The sequence below is a fragment of the Moschus berezovskii genome, chromosome 4, assembly GCF_049115385.1.
Source record: "Moschus berezovskii isolate FMDL1 chromosome 4, NW_MosBer_1.0, whole genome shotgun sequence".
NCBI classification, from domain to species: Eukaryota; Metazoa; Chordata; class Mammalia; order Artiodactyla; family Moschidae; genus Moschus; species Moschus berezovskii.
In genome coordinates, this window is record NC_142463.1 from 62,792,161 (window position 1) to 62,805,188 (window position 13,028).

A 13,028-nucleotide genomic window follows, 5' to 3' on the forward strand; every position below is an offset into this window, starting at 1 on the left:
GGGATCGAACCTGGATCTCTTGTATCTACCTGCATTAGCAGGCTGGGTCTTTACCAGTCGTACCACCTGGGAAGCCCATTGTTATCATTGTTGTTTATGAAATCTGAACTCCTGAGCTAGCCTGTGTAGCCCAGGTCTCTTTCCCATTATTTCCTGCTCCCAACACCCACGTTCTGTTCTGCCCCCTTGCCCCAGTGCTCTCAGAGTGTGGTCCTGGATCAGCAACATGAGTACCACTTGGAAACTTTTAGACATGCAAGAGCTCAGGCTCTACCCTACTCTGAGAGAGGGCACCAGCAATCTGCAGTTTATCCGGGCTTCCAGGAGATCCTGATAACAACCTCAAGTGTGAGAACCATTGTTCTAGTTTTACCAGCAGTTCCCCAGTGTGTATGTTGGACACCTCCCTGCCTTTACACACGCTGTTCTCTCTAGCCTTCAGAAGCCTCCTCTCCCCCCACTCCTCTTTTTAAGAGTCATTTAAACAATCACCCCCGCCTCTGTATCTTGTTCCCTAACCAGCCCTCCCCACCTCTGCCTACGATGACTGCCTCTCTCTTCTGTGCCTCCCTGGAAACTGGCGACAACTTCTATCATTCAAATGCCATGCTTTGTTGCAGCTCAGGGTGGATGTGTCTGCCTCGCTAAAAGCCAGCAAGCTCCCCAAGGCTGTGACTGCTTGTGCTGGCACTCAGAAAATGCTCGTTGAGTCAAAGTGTTACTGATGAGCAAAGTATGAGAGAGGAGAAAAACAGGGAAAGTGAAGAGCGTCCAAGAGGACACCCACAGAATGATTCTAGCTGACATCTGAGTCCATATGTGTGTGGGTATGGTGCCACGTGCTTCGCTGTCATTTAATCCTCCCGACACCCTGCAGGTGTTACTGGGACTCACGTCACAGAGAAGGACACTAAGGCACAGAGACCTTACATAATATGCCTCCAGCTGGGACCTGGTAGATTCACACACAGGTGGTTCTACTCTTAACCCTATGATCTGAGAGAGGAGCGGGCTTGGCTCGGAGCCACTGTCAATGTTCACCAGTTCAACAAACATTTCCTCAGTGCCTGGGCCAGACTGAGACAGAAGTAGGAGGCAGACGAGGGCGCAGATGTGACAGTTGTTTCTGTTTTGGCCCTGGGGAAGCTCACCTTTGGGCGGAGAAGAAGGAGGGGTGAGCCAGGAATATATTTCACTTACGGACGATGACCGTGGATTATTCCAAGTCCTGCACAGCTCCTGCGGTAGGCAGGATGGATTTGCTCTGCCAGGAGCTAAGAGCTAGGCATAAACACACAGGCAGAAGAGTGAGGGAGGGGAAAAGAAGATTCAAGGCAGAAGGAAATGCAAAACTGACATGAAGAAGGCAGGCAGGTCTTGGCAAGCCTGCTGCAGAAGAGCTGTCCCATGGGGGCTGGGTGGAGCATGTGCAGAAGAAATGGTCTGGACTCTAATTCCACATCCCTTCCCAGTGTGCCGCCTGCTCCGGCAAACTGGAAATAAAGCCATATTTCCAGAATGCCTTGAAGCTGTGGTTCTGGATGTGACTCTGTTAACCAGATGTACCTGTAAAACTCACCACCTGCAATCTGCCGTAGCAGAACACAGATACTTCTGTTTTCCTCCAAATTTATCTCTGTGGTCACTTAGAGAAAAGAAAGGATCTGTGGAAACCCAAATGTTGGAAGGCCAAGTGGCTACAGCAATAAACCTTTATGGCAAGAGTGAAGAATTTAGACACTGGGGAGTTGGCTGGCTTCTTGAGTCCCTCTGGAGCAAAAGAAAGAAAAAAGACACACATGGAGTTACCTGCAGCATCCCCTATTGGGTACCAAGTTCTAGGTCAGTTAGGATCAGGTTCAGAAGAAAGGGACAAGAACAACGGCTTAACCATGTTATAAGTTTATTTCTGGCAGAAAATTCCAGAGGTCGGTAGTCAGGGCTCTGGCAGTTCTGTTCCATGGCACCGTCCACCTTGCTGTTCTTCCTCCCCTGAGGTATGCCCCTAGTCTTCATGGGCCAGGCTGGAATCCATCACACCTGCGTTCCCGGCTGTAGGGTGGAGAGGGGTACAAAAGAAACGGGGCAAAGGATGCTCATCAGTGTCTTCCTAAGAAGGGTTTGAAAACTCTCTCGTGATACTTCTGCTTTCATTCCACTTGTCCCTGGGCCACATCTAACACAAAAGACTTGAAAACGTAATCAACAATTGTTACTTTAATCAAGATGAAGGAGAGGCCACAAATCAGAGGGTTGTCTATCATCTTTCCAATGGGATGCACGGTGGAGGATGTCCCAGGAGGACATTCGGATGGATGTGTGTGAGACCGGAAAGGCCTGATGTGACACAGCTGGTACCCTGGGCTTTATCCTCTGACAACGAGGGTACCAGCTAGGTTTAAGCAGGAGAGAGACGGAAATGGAGCTGTCTTTTACAGAGATCTCAATGTGTGGATGGGTTCTGGCAAGGTGATACTGTGACCCAGAAGCCAGTTAGAAAGCAGCTGCCCCGGTCCAGATGAGAAGGGATGAGGGCCTGGACAGGGAAATGGAGGAAAGAGGATGGAAGAGCCAGGGTAGGGTAGGTGAGGACAGACCTTGGTGACCACTGGGAGATGGCAGTGAAGGAAAAGATGGGGTTTAGGATGACAGCAGGGTTTATTGCTCCAGCAATTTGGTAAATGACAATGCAGCTAACCAAAGAAAGGAGTGCTGGGACTTCCCTAGTGGTCCAGTGGCTAAGACTTGTGCTCCCAATGCAGGCGGCTGGGGTTCAATCCCTGGTCAGGGAAGCAGATCCTCCATGCTGCCACCAAGACCCAGTGCAGCCAAATAAATCTTAAAAAAAAAAAAAAAGTACAGCAAATGAGAGCAGTGCTGCTTGTGGTGGGGAGAATGTGATCCACTTGATGTTTTGATTAGGAATTTGCTGAGTCTAAGGCACCTTTTGGATGAGAGATGTTCAGCAAACAGACAAAAATACACGTTTAGAGCTCTGGAGAGAAGCCCGGACTGGAGTGTGTGTGTCTCAGTGACACCTGCAAACACAAGTTTGGGATGGCTTGACCAGAAAAGAATGGGGGAAACAAGTCAAGGATGAAGCCTGAGGAAGTGCCAGTGTGGTATGAATTCTCTGCAGAGTCCATTCTGATGGAAGGTTCTTTGGGAATCTCAGCTCAAGAAATTCAAGAATGCAAATGAATTCTTTTCCCAGGCATTCGGAACCTAGGGCAAATCTCTGGATTTCAAAACAAGCTAAAATCGCTAAAGGCTTTTCATTTCCCTGGATGACATACTTTAAGTTTGAAAAAAAAACACGTCATTTTGAAAGTTAAGGTTTCCATTACTACTCTGCCTGTGCCCAGAAAACCTCCTACCCCGTCATTATCCAGGGAGCCTCACTGTAATTATTCCGCCAGGCCCTGGGCCTGGACAATATCAGCAGGTTGAGTTCTGTGTTGTCAGTGCTGACATCAGAGATCCCTCTCTGACAAACTGCTTTTCAGCTTCTGGATGATTAAATGCCTTTCTGATTGCTTTCAAGAGATAGGAGTTTGACGGTTGGTCCCAGTAACTGCTGCAGTTCTAGAATGGTTAAAAATTTGAACAGCACTCCTTTCATTTCAATTGATTTTCTTTCTTTCTTTTTTTTTTTTTTTGGTGCATGTGGGATCTTAATTCTCTGACCAGGGATGGAACTCATGCAGTGGAAAGCACAGAGGCTTAACCACTGGACCACCAGGGAAGCCTCTTAATTGATCCCTCATTGCTCTTCCCCTTCTCCTCTGCCTCCATCCCTTTTTTCGTTCCTCGCCTCTTTTTCCTTCCTCCTTTCCTTTTTACTTTCATCTCCCTCCCTCCCACTGTCTCCTCCTCCATTTCATTTTAAGGGGTTGGTTAATATAACTCACCTTTGAAGCACTGTTTTCTTGAAATTTAACAATTATACTTTGGAAAATACTTTAGGCCAAAGAATATGATATCAGAGTGCTCACTTCTTTGGGTGGTCACTAGCAGAGAATTCAACTTACAAGAATCCAAGTAAAAGGGCATTCAATTATCTAGAAAATACTAAAATAACAAACCTAATTGAAACAACTTTTGTTCCTTTAAGAGAAACAAGAGCAAACTATTTTTTAAATGGTATATTTGTCTGAACTGGAAAGCTTAGGAGTGGGATTAGTATAGAATCCTATGATTAGTATAAATTAGGGATTAGTCTAAATTCAGCCAAATATCTAATAACTTCTAACGGCTAAGCTACATAACTCCCAAAGACAATAAAGATCCAGGGTTGGTTAGAACAAACTTTTAAATAGGAACTTGAGTTCTCTGGCCTCCAAAAATCAAAGAAAAATTTCAAAACCACTTTTAAAGAACTATAAAGAAAAAAAAAACTTCTTTGTATAAATTCTTAATCCACAGATAACAGTATCATCAGGATTCTATTGTTACTTCCCAGAAGCCAACAGAGAACATTTTCCAATTAATCTGCGCTTGAAACTGGTAAAAATGTAGACAGCAGCCAAGTCCATCAGAGTCCTGAGTCGCTGAGACAGAAGCCTCCAGCTGTGTTACTAGGAGACTCAAGCACTGCCTGGTGCAGCCAGAGGTGTTGATGAGCCTCATCTCCTCAGTAAGATGGGGAAGCTCAGAGAAGCCACTGGGAGTTAGTCTATGTATTGAAGAGGAGAGGCAGCCTTAAGAGAGAAAATGGATTTTAAAATAGTAACAACTCACCTGCACCCTTATTTTCAAGGTAAAACAGTCAGGAAATAAGAATCCTTTTAATTCTACCACCTAAAAATTACCACCGTTAATATTTTGATGAATATTCTTCTAGGGATGGAGGCATGCATGCATGAATGTGTGGATGGATGAACTGATGGTCTGATGGACAAATACACTAATATCCACAATAATATGCTTATAGGTATACGAATGCATTTAAGAACTTATAACTGTTGTTTATGGAGAGCGGAGTTGGTAAGATGATGGTGAAGGGCGACTGATTTTTTGAAAATATACACACAGGTTATTTGGATTTTTCACAACTACATATTACTATGTGTGTATTACTTTCCTACTTTTTTTTTAATTGTGAAAAATAATGCAATCATAGGGGAAGTGGGATCTTGTCGCCTGCTCCCCTGGGTGTGCCCTGGTGCAGAGGTGACCCAGGGTGGCCTCTGGGTGAGGCTGGAACGCCTGCGACTGGGAGCCCGGCGGAGATGGGTGGAAAGCAGCCCTGGCCGGGACCGACACGCAGGGCCATCCTCAGCTGCGAGGATCGCGCCTAGGCCGGGAGAGGCTGCCCCCTGCACTATCTGCGGGGAGGCGGCGGGACCGCGAGCCTCACCCAGCAAAGAGCGCCCGAAAGAGCGATAGGCGAGGACACGGCGGCCCGACCCCAGGGCGCCCTCTGGCGGAACTGAAGTGGGGGCGCGACGGAGGAGGAGCCTCAGACTCCCCAGGCCGGGATACCCTGCGGAGGAGCGAGCCTGAGGGGCCTGCCCTGGTTTTCTGAGATTAGTGTTTGGTTTGGGTCTTGGTTTTCATTTCCCACCTTCTTGTCTCTCCATCCATATTTCCTTCCACTCGTGTTGTTTTGGTTTTGTTTTTTTTTTTGCAATCCCAATCATTTTTATCTCCTCTCCAAAGTTATGCCTAGTCATTGTTAAAAATTTTAGAAAACACAAAATGTCGTAAAGATGAAAATAAATAAATCACCTTTAAACCTATAATTTAAGAGCTAAGCATATGCTTAAAGTACTTCTTTTCTTCTAGTATTTTTTCCTATGCATGATATTAAGTATAAGATGGGCTTCCCAGGTGGCTCTGTGGTAAAGAAATCTGCCTACCAATTTGCAGAAGATGCAAGTTCCATCCCTGGTTCAGGAAGATCCCCTGGAGAAGGGAATGGCAATCCACTCCAGTATTCTTGCCTGGAAAATTTCATGGACAGAGGAGCTGGGCGAGCTACAGTCCGTGGAGTCTCCCAGAGTGGGAAACGACTTAGTGACTAAACAACAAATATATAAGATAAGCCAAGAGGCAGCCAGGCTGGGTTTCTAGGGGCTGGAGGCCTCTACCCTGCCGTTTGGCCTTTCTATTTTCTCTTTCACCAAGCCATTTCAGCACCAGGGTGACTCCAAATAGCCTTACCCAGTTTGTTTAAATTACCTGACCTCAGTTTGTTCATCTCCAGTAGGGAAGAGTATAATTTGCCTAGAGGTTAGGCTTCCATGATTGCTGTGGAAATCAAATGTGTCTTGGAGCTGCATTTACAAGTTTTCTAACCTTGGAAATGCTATACGTCGTTGTGTTTGATCCTCCTGCATCAGTAATGAAGTCTCCCAGCTAGCAGAATGGCAGCTTGATGGGGGGACATGACTCAGTGTTGAACTTGTGTGTGGCTGAACCACACTGACTCCATTTTGTCATCTCTGTCTCAGGACCCCAGTCCTACCCACTTTGTGCCCTTTCTGCACACTAAACTGTAGTCTGGTCACAAGGACTGTGCCCAAGTCAGGTGGGTTCACTATCAACTTTTACGCTTGCCTTCATCTGATAGGAAAACTGGAAGAATGCCTTTTGCTAACCAGATGGTTAATGATCATAAGACTCCCGGCTGGGGGGGGGGGGCGGGGAGGCAGGGGGACAGGGAGACCCCAGATGCGGGCAGTGCCAGCTGTGCTTCTCTGGCACAGAGAATCTATCTGGATAGTCAGATTCTAGTTTCAGCTTTGACCCCTCTACATTCCTCTGCATTCCTTTGGTGGTTCCCAGTGCAGCTGCTAATACGCCAGCATCCTCTATCTGCCCCATCCTTCCTACGTGTTGTAAGTTACCCATAATCAGCTTCATATTGTGCTTAATGGAGTTGCCTGCTTGATTTTTTCCATCTCAAAATTCTTTCTCAGTTTGGAGGTTATTATTCAGTATCTTTATGGGCTACTCTGATGGCTCAGTGGGTAAAGAATCTGCCTACAATGCAGGAGACACAGGAGACATGGGTTCTATCTCTGGGTCGAGAAGGTCCCCTGAGGAAAGAGATGGCAACCCACTCCAGTATTCTTGCCTAAGAATATCTTCACCTCCCAGCAATTAGACAATTTCGTCACGATGTAGTGGCAGAGGCTTGAAGGACCAAACAACTGGCCCAAAGGCACACAGCTTGGCTGTGACAGGACTGGACTATAGCCCATAAGGCTTCTGACCCCCTGCCCATGCATCATCTCTAATAGAAGATGGGGAAGGAGAATTTCTTTGGAATTGTTCTAGGGCATGACTGTCCCTATGCAGAAAACACAGAGAAAGGGATAGAGGCCCTCAGATTCTGCTCAAAAAGTTCAGGACTGGAAGAATAAGCCCATTATTCTTTATGCATTTAAAACCTTTTTCTTTTTAATGATGCTCTTCACATGCCATAACAGAGCTGAACATGAATTTAGAAGCTGTTTGAAAATTTTATACACTGGAATTTCAAAATAGACAACTCAGTAGTCTGCTTGGATGTTAAATGAGTCACTTGAAATTAAGATTCTCTATTTTTCAGAACTGGTGGGATAATTGTCAGGGACTATTTGTGGGAATGCTCTGACCTGAGCCTTCATAAATACTGAATGACCAGTTTAACACTAAATACTTTCCAGTACAGACTGCAGCTTTCTTGATCAATTTCACAGACTAAGCCCTGAGCTGAGTTAGGACATGGAAGCAATGTATAAGACCTAAATGTTTATACTCAGTCCCACAGAAGAGATCATCCAATTTTGACCTGGCTGAGCAACCAGTAAGAATTTTTTTCATTAAGTCACCAAATTTATGTCTTGCCCTATTCTTATTTATGTACATGGTAACTGTTCCGGCATTAAAGGACTCAAAGGTAAGAGAACCCCCTTCCTCCTGTTAGCATGATTGATTGTATTATCCTAGAAGAGCAGTCTGCCTGCTCCACCAGGGCACCTGGCCTCTGCTGCCTTCCCCCACACCCATGTTTCTCTTGGGATGCACATGGGCAGTGGGGAGATAGGCCCTCCAAACTTGAAAACAAGAACCAGAAACATTTCCAGATGACTGTTGGGGGACCCAATTGGTGAAAATGAAGTAAGTACCTAAGAGCAAAAAAAGACCCTGGACATGAGAGTTCTTTTGTAATCCTGTTGGGGATTTTATTTTTGCCTGTTTATTTCATTAATAGTCAATTCAAGTGAGAGTTTTCACCTTAGGAGTTGTGTCTGTGAGACAGAAAATGTCAGTTTGTTCCCAGGTGAAGGGGAGGATAAACAGCTTTCTTACTCCCCTGTCAAGGGGTGCATCGTGCAGGCTGTGGCTCCTGTCCCAATGACCACAGATTCAAGGACCAGGTGGGACACCCAACCACCAGGAATGGAGATTAAGCCACACTGCAGGGTCCTTGGGGACAGCCCTTTGGCTGCAGGCTTCTGTGAACACCCCCTCTCCTGAGGACCCTCACTAGCTATGGTCGGTGACAGTCGCGAGGGAGGACTCTGCCAGCACAAAGACATCATGAAGTGTTTACGACCTGCTCTTGGGGAAAGAGGTTTTCCCAGGTGGCTCAAGTGGCAAAGAATCCACCTGCCAATGCAGGAGACTCAGGAGACTTGGGTTCGATCCCTGAGTCAGTAAGATCCACTGGAAGAGGTCATGGCAACCCACTCCCAATATTCTTGCCTGGAAAATTCCATGAACACTGGAGCCTGGCAGGCTACAATTCGTGAGGTCACAAACAGTCAGACATGACTGAGCACACACATACTTGGGGAAAGAAGAAAATGAGTTTTCCAGAATCCATCCTACCTAATTGCGCCAATACTATTGATAGTTCCCTCTCTTTTCCAGGTGTTGAATGGAGCCAATTACATAATAATTCATCTTCTGAAAATTCACTTAGCTTTGGAGAGCTGGAGGGTTGATTTTGTGTAGGATATTGTTTGATGAGACAGCCCTCCTCTCCCTTTTACCTCTGCAGGTAGGCAGAGCAAAAGGTAGGGATTGAGGGCAGAGGTGCCAGGCTGTTTCTGTCACCCCTGCCACTGGTACCATCGCCCCTATTCTTGTCACTTTCCTGAATATTTTCTGAGGAACTCCAGGAGAAAATGCAGGCAGGAGAAGAGCTTTGGATAACACCTTTCAAATCCCAGTGAAAAGGATCCTTTGTAACCCAGAGGCAGAAGGGGTAAACTTCAACCGGTTGGTTGAGAGCTGTCAAGTTCTGGAGCAAACCTGACCAATATCAGCAACCCACTGGCAGCATGAGATCCAGGGCTTTGTGGGGGCCGGGGTTTCTTGCATCTTCATCACCACAGCCTCTGCAAGGGTAGGCTCTGGTCTCCCGTGGGATGGATTACCGCAGCAGGTCTCCTCTTGGAAGCCATCTTGCAGCCCAGCAGGAATGGTGGCACCCACGTACACAACACACACCCCTTGTGCCAGCAGTGAGCCTACACCTTTCTATTGCTTCCAAGAAACCTAATGAAATGCAAGTGTGTGGGAGTGACAGTAGGGATAAGCTTAAATTTGCTGTAAATAACATTTTAAAAAGGAATTCATTTGCAAGCATTTATACTTTACTGTAACATTTCTTGCCACATATCTATGGATAAGAATCACCAGCCTATCCATAGTATTGGGGGGTTTCTACTCAAACGCCTTGGGGACTGGAGTCTGCCCATGGGTGTGGGGTCCTGACCACCCACACAGGCCTTGCCAACTCCTTCTCCTGGTAGGGTTGACCTCTTGCCCTGTATTTCCAACTATAGGTTGACATCCTATTCGGTTGGGGTACATTGGTAACACTTTTTCAGTTTCTTAAATGAGTTGCCAAATAGTTTTGCCTAATCGCTTGCAGTTGGGTTTCCATCATTCATACACAAGATCAAACATGATTTTGTCATGATGGACTGCTGGTTACATCCCTTCCTTGAGGATCAGCCTAGGAGCTGGGATGATGACCCCAAACCTGGTCAAGCCCCCACTGTGGTCTCCGTCAAAAGAATATTTTGAGGTATGTAAAAATTAACATGAAACTCAGTGTCAGTGACCACAGCCTAAGTTTTGCACTGACACCACCATCTTCACTCATTTATCCACCATCTGTGACTGCTTCCATGGCAACAGGACAGAGTGGAGGAGTCGTAATGGGCCGTATATGATGCCCTTGTTGCTTTGCACAGCTGCTCAGTTATAACTGGGTGCTGCAAACTGCAACCACACCTTGACCACATTTCAAGGGCCATATAGTGACATTTTAAAATTCTTTTTATTACTTGCTTATACTCATAACAAATCAAGACAAGTGAACTCTGTTGTATTCTTAAGGTACAATAGAATTTTGCTATTAAATTAGATATCAATTAGCAGTCCATGGGGTCGCTAAGAGTCAGACACGACTGAGCGACTTCATTTTCACTTTTCACTTTCATGCATTGGAGAAGGAAATAGTAACCCACTCCAGTGTTCTTGCCTGGAGAATCCCAGGGATGGGGGAGCCTGGTGGGCTGCCGTCTATGGGGTCACACAGAGTCGGACACGACTGAAGCGACTTAGCAGCAGCAGCATGGTTTTAGACTCACAGACATGGAGAACAGACTTGTGGTTGCCAACGGAGAGGGGCTGGAGGAGGGATGGACTGGGAGTTTGGAGGTGTCAATGCAAACTATTATTTGTAGAATGGATGAACAACAAGGTCCTACTGTATGTACAGGGAATGATATTCAATATCCTGGGACAAACCATCATCTAAAAGAATATTAAAAAGAATATATAACTGAATCACTGCTATACAGCAGATATTAATACAACATTATAAATCAACTATACCTCAATAAAAACATATTTTTTAAAAAAGCATGGTTGTATTATGCAAGGACATGGGCTGTGCTGAAAGAATACAATGCATGTTGATATAGATAAGCATTCATCACAGAAAGGCTTCCCTGGTGGCTCAGACGGTAAAGGCATCTGCCTACAATGTGGGAGACCTGGGTTTGATCCCTGGGTCGGGATGATCTCTGGTGAAGGAAATGGCAACCCACTCCAGTAATATTGCCTGGAAAATCCCATGGATGGAGGAGTCTGATAGGCTACAGTCCATGGGGTCACAAAGAGTCGGACACAACTGAGCCACTTCACTTCATCACAGAAAAGCTGTGGTCAGAAAATTTTTAAATTTTAAAATGGAAAATCTCCTTATAGCAGAATTTCTTCCCCAAAACAAAAAATGAAAATAAGTCTTCAATCAAACTAAGTTTCCAAGGAGTTCATTTGTTATCCATGCAAGGAAAACTGCTTACCAATGGTAAATTAATCAAATAACATTTGATTATGCAGCTGAAGACATGTGTCCAGACAAAATGAATTTAAGATTATTCATTTTTAGAGGAAGTTACTCAAAGAATTAGGACCTCTCTGGTGGCTCAGTGGTAAAGAATCTGCCTACCAATGTAGGAGGTGTGAGTTTGATCCCTGGGGTGGGAAGATCCCCTGGGAAAGGAAATAGCAACCCACTCCAGTATTCTTGTCCATCTGGAAAATTCCATGGATGGAAGAGCCTGGCAGGCTAGTCTATGGGGTCACAAAGAATGAAATAATTGATCAACTGAACAACACAGCTCAAAGAATTGAGGGCATAGAGGCAACATCAATAGAACATTTTTAAAAACCAAAGAAAATGATTTTGAGTCATTTTCTTTGGCTCTTGATGAGTCAACAGATATTACTGATAATACCATTATTTGAGGCATCAACAGCAACTTTTTTTTAACTTTTATTTTGTGTTGGACAGTTAATTAACAATGCTGTGTTAATTTCAGGTGTATAGAAAAGTAACTCAGTTGTACATACATGTGTTGCTATTCTTTTTCAAGTTATTTTCCCATGTAGGCTATTACAGAGTATTGAACAGAGTTCCCTGTGCTATACAGTAGGTTCTTGTTGATTATCTATTTTAAATATAGCAGTGTGTACATGTCAGTCCCAAATGCTCAAGCAAATTTGCAGTGATGGAAGAATTAGACTCTGAATAGTTGGCATGCAACAATCACAGGCAAGAATATTTTCAGAGACATTGAGAAAACACTAATGCAGGACAATGTGAAATAGAATTTAAAAATACAAGTGATGGTAATGTGTGGAGCAGCAGCTATTTTGCAGAAAGATATGAATCTATTTGAATTTATTATGCAATGACACTACAGCTGTGATTATTGAACCAGTGGTCCCAGTGGTGAATTTCCTTCATTCACACGGTTGCCAATTCTGTGAATTTTTGTCAGCAATAGGAGTTGAATAGTTCAGCTTTCCTGGCAACATAGCCATCTGGTGGCTTAGCAAGGGTAAGTTTCATTGTGATTATCTGAGCACAGGATCAATACTGGAATTTTTCAAAGCACCTTCATCCACTGTTATTGAATACTGAATGGCTTTGTAAATTCACTTTTGCTGAAGACTTTGATGTTTCTTAATGAATTCAACCTCCTTACCTGAACTTCCTTTAAACTCTCTCTTCCTAGGGACAGTTGGTAACTTTTTGCTATTTACTCTCAAAACGCTGGCTCTAGTGCTTACACACTTGCCTTTTAGATGCCAGGGATACCCAAGTCTTTACCTTCTGCCTGTCATTCTTTCTCCTCTTTGACTTCATCTACACCTATAGCTGGGCTTCCCCAGTGGTAAAGAATCCATCTGCAAGGCAGGAGACACAGGAGACAAGAGTTAGATTCCTGAGTCGGGAAGATTCCCTGGAGAAGGGAATGGCCACCCTCTCCAGTATTCTTGCCTGGAGAATCCCATGGAATGAGGAACCTGGCCGGCTACAGTCTATAGGGTCACAAAAAATCAGACATGACTAAAGCAACTGAGCACGCACGCATGCCTATAGCTGCAACTGTCCCATATGTGCCTATTCTCAGAATTCAGTATCTAGATTTCCAAACCCATATTTCCAGTTGCCTACTTGACACATTAACTTAGATATTTCAGACATCTTAAATTTAACATATCCA

The 13,028-nt window shown here is 44.8% G+C and overlaps 1 protein-coding gene across 1 annotated transcript in view; it reads right to left on the minus strand.

Annotated features, from left to right (window-relative positions):
- Window positions 1–1,911: 1,911 nt before the first annotated feature.
- SSX2IP (SSX family member 2 interacting protein) overlaps window positions 1,912–13,028 on the minus strand; it is an 80,159-nt gene continuing 69,042 nt past the window's right edge. Inside the window, exon 14 of the mRNA XM_088835444.1 lies at window positions 1,912–2,052. Within this exon, the coding sequence (XP_088691570.1) occupies window positions 2,013–2,052 (40 nt within the window). The 3' untranslated portion in view covers window positions 1,912–2,012. The remainder of the gene's footprint in view (window positions 2,053–13,028) is intronic.